Consider the following 16,941-nt stretch of genomic DNA (forward strand, 5'->3'; position numbering starts at 1 on the left):
ATTCCATAGGTGTCTGACATAATTTTGATTAAAAACTCTATAAGACTGATCAGTTTTTGTCTATATTGGAAAATTATCAGAAACTATTTTTGCCAGTGTTACATTTTCTCACAGACAGTGTAGTGTAACTAAAATTATAAAACTAGAAAAATAAATGTTACCAAAAAATATTCCTTACTTCTATAATTCTGTCAGTTAAAGATAAGACATTTGAATGCTGCTTTTTGAGTTGAGGTTGTTGTAGAGGACTCTTTTTTTTTCCCCCCCATTTCTCACTCCCTTTTGGGTTTTACTGCCATTATTGTATCTTCTAGTGGCATACAGTAGGTGGCTGACCTCTTCCCAAATCAGATACTCTTTCCACCTCCAAGTTCCCTTGTTTTTATTTTTGTTCTGGGGAATGGTTCCTGTTCCTGTTTTTTGCACTGAATCCTGCACTGGGGGAACAGTTCCTGCATTTTGAAGTCGAGTCGGAATAATGACCAAGCTACGGTAGGAAATGCTTTTCAGCATTGGTTTACTGACAGTTCCATGGTCTGTAGATAAGCATTTGGAGTCTGTAGATGCCCCTTGTTTCTCTGTTTTTGTTGTTGAGTTCTTACCAAAATTAGTAAGGTTCTTGAGATGATTGTCTGTTGGTTCTTATATGTAAGCACTATTATCTAGGGAATTTTTTTAAGCTGATGGTATCTTGTAATATGTGCTCCAATCCTCCTTTATTCCTAATGTGCAATTACTGCCAGCAGTGTACTATGTTTTTTTTCAGTTCCCTTCAGTTGCATGGATGAGCCAGAGTTCAAGCTGCATCACTGCTTTCTCCTTAATCTCTTATTATCTATCTGTCTTCCTTGCAAAATTTGGAAATGAAGAACTTCAGTGTACAATTTGTGTAGTGATAATTGGGCTGGAGTTTGCCACTTGGCAGTCCCAAATTTGACTGGCTGTTGGCATATAGATATCACTTCCCCAATTGATTTCACAGACGACTTTTTTTTTCCCCGTTTGTCTTTTTTCTTATCAAACAGGTATAGCCAACTTCTGTACTAGCTGACTTCAAACACATAGCATCTCTCTTATCGCAGAAACACATTGCTTTGTGGAGTCCAATTTCCTAGCATTCACATGAAGAGGGGGAAAAAAAAAACAGAAGCATCTTCAGGGTGCAGCTCTGCAAAGGCATTGTTTGCCTGTGTGCCAGGAGTGATTTTTTTTAAATTTATTTTTTAATTTCTTTTTCCCCTAGGGCTATGTAGAATTGTGAATGCTAAGCATCATTGCCTCACCTGGAGTGTTTCTGTGACTTCTTCCCTCCCTCCGTAAGGTCAGGTACTTATAAATTAGGCTGTTTTCCTGTACAGCGTCTCTCTCTCTCTCAATCAGTTTTTGCCAATGGAGACATCCACCCTAAGGATCTGCCTGTTTTCCCTTCTTTCTCTCTAGCCATCATCTCATCCTAGAAGCATGATGCCTGAGAGATGGTGATTTAGATTCTGTCTTATTCCTTCTCACTCAGTTCAACCCTGACACCTTTAAAGGAGGATTCAGCTGATATTAGGAAAAGGGAATCATAAATCCAGACACCTGACTGTTTAAAGCTCCAGCTTTTAAAAACAAAAACAAAACCTCTAGTGTCCCCAAAGGCACCAGGGTAAGAAGACCTCACCGGGGGGGGGGGGGGGGGGGGGGGCGGGAAAATGTAGTAAAATCGGCTCTGGAAGTTCTGTCATCCTCCCAGTTATTTCTTCAACAAGATACATAAGCCGAGACCTCTCGCTGCTCCTGTTTTCCTGTCTTGGCCATTTTTCTTGAATCACATCTGGCTACTCCTTACACCCAGGAAACCTCAATGTTCTGCCTCTTGCTCCCATGTAGTATACAACTAGAGCAGAATGAGTCCTCTTCCTGTTCCTATTTCTCTAGACTTTGGTCCTTCATCAAGAAATAATCTTTATTACCTAGATATTGATAGCCTGCAGAGCAGCATCATTTAAATGCTTGTTTTCTTATAGCACTCATACAGCTATACCACAAGCTTTGGCACTGAGGCAAGATTTTTGAGGCTATACTAGAACCCTTTGAACTAATATCACTTTTCCTTATAAAGCCATTGTTAAAAATCCAAAGTAGAGCGTACTTTGGAGGATAAACTGTAAACTTTCTAGCCAGTATAAGGATTCATAATTTCTGGCAAAAAGGTTTGGATACTATCTGTGCCAGTTCTCTGCAGTATTCCTCATATCTCTTGAGTGATATCTCAAAAAGTCCACTGCTTGATATGCAGCTATGGAGCCAGACCTCTCATGCCTAAAACCCCTTCCTTCTTAAAGCTCTTATTTTCCAGTTGAATTTCTAGTTACAAAAAGGTATGGAGAGTGGAGACAGACCTTAGAAACTTGGATGCTTTTATTAGAATAAGTAACTTCCAAATTAAAAGGGAGGCTATTTTATGTTTCTTGGTCTGCAGTATACCTGCTTTCACATCTTGATCTATTTTTTGCATCAGCAGCATCTCTGTTTTCCACAGAGACAAAGGCACTCTAGTCCAGGGTTCTGCACTTCAGTGTTTTCACAGCAGTAAGGCTCTTTTAGAAAGTGGTGGTTGCAGTTGCTCTGCACTAAAGACAGTGAAGTATGAGACTGGCTGATAGAGGATGACTTCCTTCACAAGACATGACCTGGCTAATTTCTCTGGCTCCAGCTTTTTTCTTTTCAGTAGTTTCACTACCTTGGACCTACTAGTAGTCTTCAGTGCTCTGGTCAGATACGTTGTTATCCAAAGGGACCTGATTTCCTAGTGGGACTTTAATTTATTCTTCTTCCCTTTTAATGGAGAAGCTCTTTTTAGTCTGTGGGGCTCTTCCTTTATTGTCTGTTTCTGAAGAGAACATGTTTTGTGACGTCTCAACTTTCTGGGTGGGTGAGGTGCAGGCTCTAAAAGTTGGATGTTTTTCTTCCTTATCTCCATAAAGACAAATCAGCTTTCAAAATTCATCCTTGTTGAGGTGTTTTCTGACATGTTTTTCATTATTCCTGTTCCCCACCCCACACCCAGCATCACACAGAAGCAATCCATTGCCTTTTGCATGATAAAAACCCCTCTTGGATATGCAGAAGCTCTTTGGGAGAACTGCTTAGTTGTGCGTGCTTATGCTACAGAGACCATCAACCTGTCCCCAGATATTTTGCACTAGGAAACAGTCTTTAAAAAATGTTATCAAACTGTCACTAAGGGTCTGTGTCATTAGCACTTGAAAACTAGTAATATTTTCTCTGCACGCTGTGTCTTTAGTTGATAACTGCAGTGTTGCCATGTGGCTGTTTTCACCCTGACACTAGATACTATACTCTTGCTGGAGGTGTTTAGGGGTAATGCTGATTTTTAGGAGGGTTGTCTTTTGATCTGAGGACTGACCCTTCTCTGCATAATCTCCTGGAATGCTGCTTGGTATCATTCACAGCATTGGTTTATGTATAGATGCTCCTGTGAAAGACAGCTTATTTGCCTGTATCTGTAGTCAATTATGTAATTTGAAACAAATGACAGTGTGTGGACTGCCTGCATACAATGATGTGGGGTGGGAGTAGGAGGTGGCCTTGGGAATACATCAGTATTGCAGTGGTTAAAAAAAAGTTTTTGACTAAAAGCTCTTGCCTGTAGGTATCCTTGTGAACATATCCTGAAGAGTAACAGTTTCAGGTAATATTTTTTCCTGAATGTTTTTTTTAATTGAATTGGATAATGTAAGCATGTTCTGTGTTAAACAAGCAGGCTTTATTTACTTCCCATCAGTTTTAATTTCCTTACTGGTGCAAGACAAGTCAGTTTACAATTGGATTTAGGACTTAAGTGTACTAATTCTTCCGTAGGTGACATCTTCCATTCCCCCTTAGGTGGCTTGCTTTTAATTCAAGGCAGTATTTCCCCCCCTCTGCCCCCAATTGGTAGGTTTCAGGATAATCATGGGGGGTTGTTATGATACCAATTTGCTACTTTATTTTAGGACTTTCTGCAGTGTTACCTGATCCTTTTATATGCACTCAGTTAAAGTACAGGCTAGGAGGATGACAGTGTTTATAGTTCAGTGTTGATCATTAGTTCTGTTACAGTGAAATGTGAAAAAGTACTGATTTAAGAGCAGCTGCTTTGAAATGCCAGTTTGGTACAAAGTTCTTGTATGTGTTCAGGCTTGTGTTTCTCACAGTCACTGGCAAAAATTACACCATCTGTCTTGATCATGGCAAAATATGTCAAATTCTACCTGGCATAGCATCTCAGGGAGGCATTTTAGCAACTTGATATTACCAGAATCAGTGTAGAAAAATGTTTGCCCTGTCACCTGTCCAGCTGAGGTAGCACGGACAAATTTATGCCATCGTTGCTCTACACAGGGAAGTGGGGCTAGTGCGGCTAGTGTGGCTGTTGAGGAGTATAAGTGGGAAAAGAAAGGCAAAAGAGCATACACAAGACATAAAATGTAGTTTTACCATCCTGAGGTACAAAGGATGGAACTTCCTCTATCTTGGACAGAACCATTAACTTGGCCAGCAGTGTATTCATCTAAGAACCACGCTGGCCTACTGTGCAATAATACTAGTTTCTCCTATTCCCTAAGGAAATTCTTTTAAACAACCCTTTTTTCCCCCCTTCCCAGACTTCACTGGTTAAATAGTAGGTGGTATGTATGCTAAGGCCCTGGTGCTGCTTAAGGTTCAAGCTCTAACCTTGCTAACCTAACCATGGAAAAATAAACTACAGAAATGCAACCACCACCCCCTTAAAAACCAGAACAACCAACCCCACAAAAACACAACCCCCCTCCCCCCCCAAACAACCCCACACCACTGTGCAAAAAAAAAGTTGGTCAAATATTTTTACTTAATTTTAAACTTATAAAAATTTAATGTATTCATTTTTAATACAAAGTAAGGCACATGCAAAACATGTTGTGCAAGTCTGACTTTCAAATTTCTTTACAAACTAACAAGCACTATTTTAATTTGGCATTTCTAAAAAGTCATTTTTCCCCATGCAAGATATATGGAAGAAAGTTAAGGTGACATTGCACCAGTTAAATCTAGATTCTGTGTTTTCCGTACTGCAGTAAGCATGATATTGTCAGGTGGTACAGCGATACAAAGTAAAAGCCAACAGACACACAGTACAAACATTGTGAAGGTGGTGACCAACATACAAAATTTAAGAATGAGAAGTTGTATCCATTTTGATATATCAGTAATCTTATTCAGTACATGATGATTTGGCAACTCCAGTCTGTATAATGCCAGTGTGCAATTCCTAGCTGTCACTGTCATACAGTGCTGAAAACCATGGAAAGATATTGCTCATAGGACACTTGAATCCAGCCATCTTGATCAGTATCATAACGTCTGAATACATCAGTCAGCCTCTGAAAAGAAAAAATAAATTAAAAAAAATGTACACAGGGAAAGTTTAGACTACTATATATTCCACTTGCCACCTATGTTTCTTTATGAACACTTTCTGATCATTCCCCTTTTGTCAGTTTATATTCTCATGCATACTACATTCTCATTTAGTTCTCTGCTGTGACTTATGTTTGAGCTGTGCAGTAGATCTGATTTTAAAAATCATTGTATGATACAACATCTAAGCCTATCTAGGCACCTCTTAGTTCAGCCAGCCAGCTTCTTGTGACTGGCTGTAAAAAGGGAGAAGAGGCTCATAAGACATGTTCATAAGACATTTAAGAGTCATACATCTAGAGACAGAAAACAATGAGAATCCAAATTCTCACCCTCTACCAAATAAGCATAGTGTTACATTAGGATCTCAGTTGTCTCCATAAACCTCCTAATTACAGATGAGCATTTAGAGATGATAGGCAATACAGATAATGAACCAAAATAAGTACCAGTATGGTTTCACAAACACCAACTGAATGACATTCTCTTTTAAAGACCTCTTTATTAGAGTTTAAATTCATAACAAAGTATAACACCTAGTACAAATGAATGTAAGAACAACTGATGTTTCAGCAGCAGCAAGCAGTTATGGCTATAAGCATAAAGCAAAAAGGAAAGGAACAGAAACACCTGTTTGCAAATAAGGAAAGAGTACTCCAGTACTGTTCTCTTCATGTTACATGTCAGAAAACATTTAAGATACTGGTGCAATGCTGGCCACTGTAAGAAAGAAAAGAAATCCTCCCTCTCCTACTAAAATTTAGCTTGTCCACTGCTACAGTTTCCCAACTTTTCCCAAAGTCTTATATGCATTTCAGAAGAGTCAGAGCAGTTTAGAGAAACTTTAAGCATTGAAGTGAGAAATCATTTAGTGATGAATTTTTTAAGCAGTAAAACATAACTATAAAAACTGTAGTTTTCCTTAATGTAAGTATTCGTATAAGCATTTGTTACGGAAAGTTGGTTTTTTTTTGTTTTTGTTTTGTTTTGTTTTAAAATGTCTTTTACTACACCACTGCCATTGCAGGAACAGCAGTTAAGAAAGACTGATTAACCCATCTGCCAGGTCAAATTCTTTTTTAGTCTGACCTTAAACAGACACATGGACAAAGCCCCACAACCTAGATTAAGAGAATTTAATTTCTGATTATGCTGAAAAGTACACCATGGGACATGACACTCCAGGTCTAACACACCCAGGATTTGGAGGAAAAGTGTTTATTAAACTAATGGAAATAGTATTAAGTGTTTTCCTTTTAAAAGCATTGAGACTATTTTATGTTATTTTTCCCCCATACAATTTTTGACTTGTTAAATTGACTTGCTAACACCTCTTGTCCACTTTATTTAAATGGATGTTTATTTATAAGCAAGTTTTATATCCAATATTATGGTCAAAGTGAGAAGTTTAAGGAACAGTAAGGATTTTTTTTCCCCCCAGCTGGAAGTTAAATACATTTTCTTTCTTACCTGTAAGACAACACAGCACTGAATAAAGTCATCAAAAGCAACTTGTCCTCTTCCTTGTCTGTCAAATTTCCGAATAAGGATGTCATAGAATTGGTCAGACAGTCGATAACCTTGGAAAAAAGAAATGCTTTAAAAGGCTTCACTTAACTACAGTCATTCTATAAAAAGAATAAGATTATTTAGAGGGCAGGTATAACGAACAAAAGAAAAAAAAAAAGCAGTTACAAGAGACTAATTTTTTTTTTTGATGAGTATATCTACTGCATAACAACAGTATTCAACTAAAATGCATTCAATAAAATCATGCTCAGTAATAATTATACACAAAGTCACAGCAAACAATTACTGATTAAACTGACTAGTTGGTTGAGAGAGCTGTTTAGGGCTGCATCTCAGGGTTTTATAAATGAAGTCAATTGCATTAAAGTTCTCTTGCCATCAGAAAGCCACTGTAGTGTAGACAGTTGGCCTCATTTTAAAATGAGGAAAGCTGTTTCAAGTCCCCTCCTAAGTTAAAATGTTTAACTGAAATATTGGTAATGCTCTCAGAGTGGCAAATAGATGGAAAAAATTAAACGGGATATGTCAATACACAAGTGTGGAATATTTTCTATAAGAGGCAAAAAAAAAGTGCTTGCAGCATCATATCTTTAAAAGGCACCTTAAACCTAAAAAGGATAACTGCATTTCACCCATCTCATTTTTATTTGTAGTCACATTTGCCAGAGTAGTACAGCCCTAACCGTAAGCTCATTTAACGATATAAACCTATCAAAAAGCTGTAATTACAAATGAATTACCAAAACCTGTTAGTGCTTGCTTTAGCTCATTTTTGTCAATCATTCCAGAATTGTCCCTATCATACGTTCGAAAGACATTCTGCCAGTCTGAGATATACTTCCAGACTCCTGTGAATTCACTGAAGTTCACACCACCTTTGTTTTCTCTGTCGAACATGCCTGAAACAAAGAAAAGAAAGAGACATGTAAAACAACTCTTCAATAAGATCTATTATTTTTTTTAATAAGAAAGTGAGCGCTTTGGAAAGTTCTGAAGAAAGATGAGAAATTGCTGAGATAAGTGACTTTTTGGAAAGATCTGCTAATCCAAGGCAAACACAGAGGTCAAGGGAAAGGGTAAAGCAAGATAAAAGAGGGCCAGGGTGATTCATTCCCAATGTGAAAGCAAAAATATTGAGGGCTTGACTGATCATACAGTGACAAAACAAGAGTGACTGTTGCTCTTTTCTAAGGACTCATGAAATTAAAAAGTCTACAACACCCATTGACTGCTAAAGGTGCTGAAATGCTAATCTGCATTTGACTTACTGATACTTGTCAAGACTGTCTTTTTTTTATACAAATAGCATGTTGCACAGTGATGAAATTCTGATTCCTGATGAATATTTATTTAAAAAAATAGCAAAATACTTAGTCCTTAGATTTATAAGCAGTATGATAGAGAAGACGACTGAGCTTGAATTTCTCCCCTTTCTGTTCTACCACCTTCATCTTCCACATCACTGGAACATATTTTAAGATGCATTAAAAAAAATTTCAAGCATAGTAAAGCCTCTGTTTTGTCTTTTTGGAGCAGAACAGGATTAAAATACAAAAGGCAAAATTAAGGCAAGCTGTGTAATGCCTTTTAAAATATTTAAAGCTGACAATTTCCCTATACTCTTATTACATTTGTTATCTATTCAGTTGTCTAGTAACATTTTCTCAGGTTACTCTGACAAACACATATATGTATACACAAAAGGAATACATTTCTGTTTTTCAGAGTGGCCAGAATTTCAATTTATCTTACTACTATTCGGTTGTCTACAGAAAGGACGAGTAAAGTACTGTCTTATAATGAAAGACCAGCTTATTAATATTATGACCAACTAAACTGCTTCAGAAAGGCCTTGAAACAGGCATTTACTATATAATTCAATACATAATTATTTGTCAAGAGCCATGCAACAATAGCTGGAGCTCTCAATCACCTGAACAAATCATAAAACAACAATATATCCTGAATATTTCACATACCACAATTACACTCACCAAGAATTGACCGGACTGTTGCTGGATTAAAAGGAGTCCATGTGCCTGAAACAGGAACAACTAATTAGTTCCTCAATACTAAGCAACACTTAAAAAAAATTCAGCCAAACGACAATTAAAAAAACAGATCAGAACTTATATAGTGAATTCAGAGCTAGTTGACATGGAGCTAGCATATGATTAAAACAGGCTGCTTGGAAGTAACTAAGCTATCGACTATTCAGAGATGACTTCTGACCAATGCTTTACAGGTTCTACACAGAAACCAAAATAATTTCTTCAGGCTGCACAAAACAAAAACAAAACCCAACCCCAGTTCTTCCACTGATTGGAACAGATGAGTTGTAAGGTATAAATCAAACAATGTCTTATATCTGTTCCTTAGTAAGGACATCTGCTTACATCTTATTTTGCAGGTGGATTACTCCAGGGCATTTAGTTTCTGACAGAACTGGAAAAAAGGGTTTCTAACATTTCAGAATCACCCAATGCCATTTCTAGTTGTTTAGTATAAACCCCACCTCTGCTGCTAAATCAATTAAGTGTTAGTTTAAATTATTATTTTCATACCAGGGAGAAATGTTGCTACTTAAAAGTGCTTGAGCAGTAATCATCTGAGGAGGAACTTTTTTCTTCTCTGAATACCTCTACCTGAATTTCAAGAGCAGCTACTCATGTTGGACTAGTTTCCACTAGCTTGGAAGCATTCCACAGTACTAAGAAACGTTAAGTTGTAAATTAAGACATACCGCTTCTCATTTAGAATCTCACCATTACTTCTCTAAAGTCTGTGAAAGTTCCAAGAGAACAAAAAACACTTGTATTAAGTTCACTGAAGTTAAGTACAGGGACCACAAAACAGCCAATAAGACCATGGGTACTGTAGAGATGTTTGCAATGATGCAGTTGCTGACCACAAATACCTAATGCACTGGTATTAAGCAGGCGTTGCAAAAACATTGTTGCTTTGCTGAATCAAGAGGCAGTGGTGTAAGCTGTGCTTATACCAATGCTGAATTTCTCCTATTACAGGAAACTGTATCAGTGTAAATCTACAGATGCAGCAAAAGGTGGAAAAACCTTTACTGAAGACAGACTATATGACTATTTGCACATAAAGAGAAATATAAGGTCTGGGTTAGCAAAGAAAGAGAAGAATAAAAGTAGCTCTGAAAATGCATAAGAAACACCAGTATTTTAGAGAATAACAATGCCTTAGAGTTATATGTTTCCTGATAAGGATCAGAAATAATGGAATTATTGATAGGGTGCCAGCATTTAACTCTCAACAGAATAGAGGAAAAAAAAGTAAAAACAGAATTTGAAAGATAATTTATGTTGAAAGTTTCAAAGAAACTAATACAGATTCCAGAAAGCAAACCAACTCCAGTGCTGAAGAACTGTACCAGTTTCAGTCTGTCAGTCTGTTTAAACTTAAAGGACTATTCCCTCCGCCTCCCCGACTCTTACTATTAATTTTATACGGCGGGACAGAAAAACAAGGAAGCATAGGATTTTATTGTGCAAACAACTCTAAAAAGTGATGATCAATCCCTTCCAGATAAATATAGTTATTTACATAAATTTGGCATTTTGAAAAGCTGGATGTCAAAAAACACTAAAATCCAACTTCAGGTTGTAATGAGAGCTGTGCATTGTTTTTTAGGGTTTTAGAAATAAGTACATCTACATTCTTTTAGCCCATGTAAGATTGCACAACAGCTATGCACAACCATCTGCTAGACAATATATTTTGAAAAGAATATAATGAATTGTTAGTGACTTTGGTATATAAGATCTAGATTCTTTTGGAATAAAGGAAAACTGGAAAATCAAGTTAATTTGTAGTTCTGTAAACATTTTGCCTAATAGCAAATTAATTTTGTGGGAACTTGTCATAACTGCCAACCATTGAAACTGCTAATCTGTACTGTAAACAAGGAATGAAAATAGTTTGGATAGAATTTAATGTATTTGTGTAATAAATAGTGAAAACTATCAGATGAGAAGATATTTAAGGGATATTAAGTTTAAAGTGGCAGAGGCTGTTGCAAACAGCACTGGAATCTCAAATGAAAATTGTGACTTTATTAACTTCAGCTTTTGGTGAAGTTTGTTCAGAACAAAATATTTTATTCAGGAATCAGGTGTGGTAACTGATGCATTGCTTTTAACCTATCAAATATATTACTGAACATAAACATTCTCATAAGGCTAATTTACTAAAAAAAAACCCCAAAAACAAAACAAAAAAACCCAAAACATTTTTACCAACTAGATCCATCTGAATTTATTACAAGTCAGGTGATTACTGACAAAAAAGAAGGCTTTCAGTCTGTTTGCATTGCACCACACAATACCAGTTTAAACCTTTCTCAGTCACAGTGAGCAGAAAGGTGAGAGAATTAAACATTCTGTAAAGGGGAACTTGACATGGATTCAAGATGTGCAAGGAGCTTCAAAATCCAGTGGGAGGGGGAAAGGAAAAGGCCAAAGTACAACTCCAAACAGCTCAAGTTGCCAGAAAAAAAAAAAAAAGGTTATTGGACAGATTCTTCTGTTTTTATTTGCTTCCATGAGTTGTTTGAGCACACCTTAGTTACCCTTTAAATGTAATGACAGGGAACTGAAACACTACTACCAAGTTTTAATACTGATCTGGACTGCATCTTCCTACTTCTTAAAAAGAACCCTCCTCACCTAGTTATCCCTCATTAAGGAAAAAGAAAAAAAAAAGTTACGGCCCATCTTCATGAGAAGTAACTCTTCCCAATCTTCACTTCCTGTACCATAACGTATAAGAAGATTGTACATGCAGTAACAAAGGCTGGATGTAAGCATATAATCTTTGTCAAGGTTATACACTGATCCTGGTTGAAGAAAAAAAAAAAAGTGACAGGTTTAGTAGTGATGAGTGAGGAATATAAATCACTTTTATAGGAAATGGAGCTGAAAAAAATAAAGAGGTGATGTGCATGCCTTCTCTCCCTAGAATGCAAATCAATGGGGCTTACAATAGGAACACTGCTTGTAGTGCATTATTATTAACATGCATCAAAACCAGAAAATTTTCCTTTAAATCCAAAACCAAGAACAGTGGGATCAAAAAAAAAAAAAACAAAAAACAAAAAACAAAAAACAAACCCACAACCAAAGGGGGAAGATTGTCCACCTTTCTCCTCCCCTTCAGCCTTTGGCTGTAGATTAAATGGTGTTAATAGGTGTTAAAAACTTTTTTTCCCCCCATCAAAGAATTCTGACATGAAGTAATCAGTTTCATGAAATTTAGCATTAAGTTTACAATTAACTATTTCATTGCTCATTTACAGACTTACCATTAGATAATGCCTGCTGAAGTTCGTTATCAGATATTATTCCACTCCTATCTTTATCAACCCTGACAAAAAAAAAAGCAATAAGCTTTAAAAGTATACAATTAACAGGTTCCACTTACAGTTGTAGAGACCTAATCATTCTATTTCCTACTCACAAAAATAAGAGTAAACTTTTAGGGAAAATTAATCAATTACATTTTATTTGGTAAACCATTTCACCTTACTACAAATTAAACACATCATTGAGATTGATGAAACATACTGGAACAGAACACAAACTACAAAGACAACTCTTCTAAACTTATTTATGATTTAGGAGACCCACACAGGCATCCACACTGACAATAAGTCAATTTGGGCATAATCCACCTAAGAAAGTTTTTTTTTTTTTTTTTTTTTTTTTTTTAAATAAGAGCAGGGTGCACAATGCTCTAATGAAAAGGTTAAATCCACAAAATGCCTCATGTCACAATACTTAGTTTGGCTCCCAAAGCACAGCCCTAAATTGGGCATCCAGTTTCTCACAGTAAGATGCTGGCAATGTAGAGAAAGCCACTAATGTAACCAGTGCAAAATGTGGAAATAACCTACCGCAAGCCTCTTCTGGCATTCAAACACATAGTAACAGTAAGTAGGTACCAACTTCCATTGAGCCTTCACAGTCTATAGTCTTGGAGAATGGAGTTTTGTCCTGAAATTAAGAACCTAAGTCATTTCTACACAGATAAAGCAGGGTCACTCCTTCTTTAGGAGGATATCTGAAAGTGATGGTGGCTTCCTTCCATTTTATACAAGGACCGTAGTGGCCACTCAAGACTTGTTTGTCTCCATCTTTTACTTGAAGGGGGCTCAAACCCACAAACTCACATTTCTGAGGACTGCCATATTTAAGCAGTTAAGGGAAAGAGGAAGGAGATGATACCTTTTTAGGTCAAAAAAAAAAAAAAACCCAAAAGTCTAGTGATCAGGGCTAGTTTTGGATGACTTAAGCAGAGAAAAGACAGGTCCTATAAAATGGCAAACCTCACTTAGTTGTAGGCATGAGGAATGCTAAGCTAATCAGTTCTGAAGATAACAGACTGTACCTAGCAGCTTAATTTGATGCTTCCTACTTCTTGTCCTGGAGTGGGATCAATAATCCACATCCCCCATGCCACTGACAATTTTTTATTTCCCCTCAGTTATTTCCATTCCAAAGCAGAGTCATGCTTAGTTGGTCCTTCTGTAGAAGCTATTTTATTTATTCTTTGCTGTCTTTTTCTAAGCTTTTTAAATTCTTTCCACCATATCATTTCTGAGGTAGGGAAAGAATCTAAACTGAAAGTTGCAGGCATAAGTTGCATAGATTATACAACAGTAAAAAGACATTCCCTTTTTTATTTCCTATTTCTTTCCTAATAATTCCTAACATTTAATTTACCTTTTATGAACTGCTATTGAGTGCTAAGCTGACATTTTCATGAAAATGTGTTATAACCTACCTATGCCTATAAATTGGTCCTGAGCATCAGTCAGGTTAAAGAACATTCATTTTATACATAAAATTATGTGAAGTTAAGGTGGCTCTTCCTCTGGTACCTCACTTATCTATTCTGGATTTCATCAACCATTATATGACCATCATCCTTCTTAAAATCAGTCAATCAGTATTATAAGGTGCTCCTGCAAGCCTTCGTAGTAATTTTTATACTAAGAGTGAGGACTCAGTGTAATGAATAAATTTCATCTTATTATCCACCTTCATTTCACCCTCATAAGCAGCCACAGTTGCTTAAGAACAAGTTGAATGAACATTCCAGAAGCGCTTCATCCATCAGTGTGATAGATGACCATATATTATTCTTTTTAGTCAGCTATTTATCCATCAAAGGACCCTCCCTTCTATTCTACAGCTACTAAATTTCTTTAAAGGCCTTTGATATTTAACACTGTTGAAAACCTCTTGGGAAACTATGCAGATGTCAACTGTACCAGTTCTATCCATATCTATACTCAATCCTTATGAAATATATTCAAAGAATTATACAGTAGTTTGCCAGATAGGAATTCTTTCAACAAAAGCCATGCAACTCTTCCCACTAGCTACATTGTTTAAAATGGTTCCTACTGATTTGCCTGGTACAGAAATCAGATCGCTCCTCTGTTTCTTTCTAGACCCTTTAAAAAAAGAAGTGGCATTCATGTTTGCCACCTCCAAGTCCTCAGATGAAGTCATTTCTATGTAAGGATTGACAGGTAAACCATCACATTCCTGAGTCACTCAGGAATTACTGAGTAAATATTATTCAGTTTTAGCAATTTATTGTTCATTTCATCTACTCCTTAACCTCTTCTTGCAATCATTAGTCAAGACAGATCTCCTACAAAATGGGTGCAATGTTGGAACATCCCCTATTTTTCCTACAGGACATGGACACGAACCCAGTTAACTTCACTACTGCTGTGGCCTCAACACCAGTACTTGTTTTAATACTAGCCTACTGACTCTGGCAGTTTCTGCTCATGATGTATTGGACTTATCGTAAGTTTTTAAGCTTTCTGCTATAAGCATTCATCAGATTCCTTTTTACAAGCCTTCTTGTGTTTTTACATTTACCCTCCAGAGGTTGCAATCCTTTCTAGTTTCTCAGTTCACAAATGACTTCAATGTTTTGCAGGTTATCTTCTTGCATCCATGAATCCACCTTTCCTTACTCTAAAATTGAGTCATACCTTTTCTCGAGCCTCTCTCAGTACTTTCCCTCAGGTTCCTGTTATAGCGACCTAACCGCGACGTTTACGTGCCCAGACAGGCCCCGAGGCAGCCAAAGGGCAGCTCCTCCCGTTGGACACCCCGGGGCAGTTACAGCTTCCCGCGGCTGCCGGGGGGTTCCGGCACTTCCCAGCCTCCCGACGCCACATCAGGCACCGCAGCCCCGGCCAGGCCGCGCCTGCCCCTGCTCCGCGAAACTAGCTGGTGCCCCTCGCCGCCCGGACCGGCACCCACGAGCTCGGGCCGGCCCTGCCGTTCCCCTCCGCACAGACAAGGCTGGAGCTGCCGGGCAGGACCGTACCACCCAGGGGCGGCGCTGCCCCGCGCACCCGGCCGATCCCCTCCGCCCGAGGCAGACAAGGGTCGCGGCGGCCACCCCAGTACGGCGCGGCGGGTACGCGCCGCACGCGCGGGGGCGGCGGCCGAGGGGGGTGGGGCAGGGGCACGAGCCGCTTGGCGGCACAGGCGCGCAGGTCGCTCCGCGCGGCCTCACCTCTGGAAGACGTTCCACAGGAAGCTCGGATCGGCCAGCCCGGCCCCGCCGTTGGGCCTGTACTGATAGCCAGCCGCCATGTCCTGGTCCCGGCCCCAGCACAGCGCCCCGAGACTGCGGAACCCTCCGCGGACGAAGAGCTCAGACTCTCCTCCCTGCAGTTCCGGGATGCGCTCGCTTACGTAGCGCGGTCCGTGACGTCATGAGCGGGGCAGGCGCACAGCCATTGCGGGAGATGTAGGGCGTCGCCCCGGGGGAATCCCGGGAGAAGCCGCGGGCAGAGAGGCCTGCTCTTTCCCAGGGGACAGCTGTCGTCGTGGTTGCCTGGGCAGAGGCGGGGCCTCCCGCAGGGCGGAGCCCGCAGCGGGCGGGGATCCCGCGGGCCTGGGGCTGCTCCAGCCGGGCCGGGCCCTTCTGCCCGTGATTTCTGAGAGCGGCGGGGCTGGCCCCGGCCTTTCCGCTGGCCCGGGGCGCGGCTTCCGCCTTACGGGTGGTTCTCCCGTGTTGCAGCGCCTGGGGGCGCGGACATTGCTATTTGGGGTGAAAATCCAGGAATATAGTCCCGACCTCGGGTTACTTCCAGTAATTCTGGCAGGTTTGGACCAGGCCTGCGCAAAAGCTCTCTGCTCTTCTCCGGGAGAACCATCTTTCTGCGGGGAGTGCCTGCCCACATCCTTTCCTGCTCCCCGCACAGCCACACTGTCTATGCAGCCTCTCCCCTGAATTTTGAAATGAGCATCTGCCTTTCCTCGTGAACAGGAGGCTGAAGCAAGCCATGCTCCAAGGTCTCCAGCAGTCCAGCTTTTTGAAGATGCTGTATGTTAATTAAACATGTCAGCATCCCTGCTCTGGAATGATCTTAACCTCGAAAAAATGATAAATAAGCACTCCAGCCCCTCATTACATAAGGGTGCAGCTATGATATGGTGCATGTTCTCCTAGTAAAAGGAGTTACTATCTGTGCAGGAGTGTGCTTAAGAAATAAATTTGCCATTGATACCATTCTTAATCAAACTGGCAGCTTCATAGACTGTGCCTAGGAAACTGCCATTTATTTTTTCCAATTCATAAAGCAGCATTCTGGGAAAGCTAAAAAGTAATTTCTGAATGGAGAATACTACTAATCTTTACAAGAAAGAATAGGTCATTATGTATCCAAAGGATAGTTTAATGTGTTTAACTTTGAAGTAATAGCAGGTTTGGAAATATTATTTTTAAAAATGTAGTGAACTCAGGGGTCAGTTCCATAGCAGCAAGACAAGTTAAACAATACCTCAGCTCCTAGGTGGACAATACCACCTTTGAAAATGTACTTTAGCTCAGTGAAACCCTCACTAAAAGTGGTAAGAAAGCGAGCATGACCTGGCCAGCTGCATACAGAAATTGTCTTGT

The 16,941-nt window shown here is 39.2% G+C and overlaps 1 protein-coding gene across 3 annotated transcripts; it reads right to left on the reverse strand.

Moving 5' to 3' along the window:
- Window positions 1-4,857: 4,857 nt before the first annotated feature.
- Window positions 4,858-15,969, reverse strand: PDCD6 (programmed cell death 6). Of its 3 annotated transcripts, XM_013957752.2 has the most exons (7): window positions 15,550-15,608; window positions 12,896-12,995; window positions 12,305-12,366; window positions 8,970-9,014; window positions 7,716-7,874; window positions 6,916-7,025; window positions 4,858-5,408 (listed from the first exon to the last, which is right to left on the reverse strand). In XM_013957752.2, the coding sequence occupies exons 2-7, from the start codon at window positions 12,922-12,924 to the stop codon at window positions 5,310-5,312; spliced, it is 504 nt and encodes a 167-aa protein (XP_013813206.1). In that variant the 5' UTR covers window positions 12,925-12,995; window positions 15,550-15,608; the 3' UTR covers window positions 4,858-5,309. The 3 variants fall into 3 exon arrangements, with proteins under 3 accessions (XP_013813206.1, XP_013813205.1, XP_013813204.1); XM_013957751.2 differs by lacking the exon at window positions 12,896-12,995 and having other exon boundaries at window positions 7,722-7,874; window positions 15,550-15,969; XM_013957750.2 differs by lacking the exon at window positions 12,896-12,995 and having other exon boundaries at window positions 15,550-15,969.
- Window positions 15,970-16,941: the final 972 nt, after the last annotated feature.

The sequence above is a fragment of the Apteryx mantelli genome, chromosome 2 (genome assembly GCF_036417845.1).
Source record: "Apteryx mantelli isolate bAptMan1 chromosome 2, bAptMan1.hap1, whole genome shotgun sequence".
Taxonomy (NCBI): Eukaryota; Metazoa; Chordata; class Aves; order Apterygiformes; family Apterygidae; genus Apteryx; species Apteryx mantelli.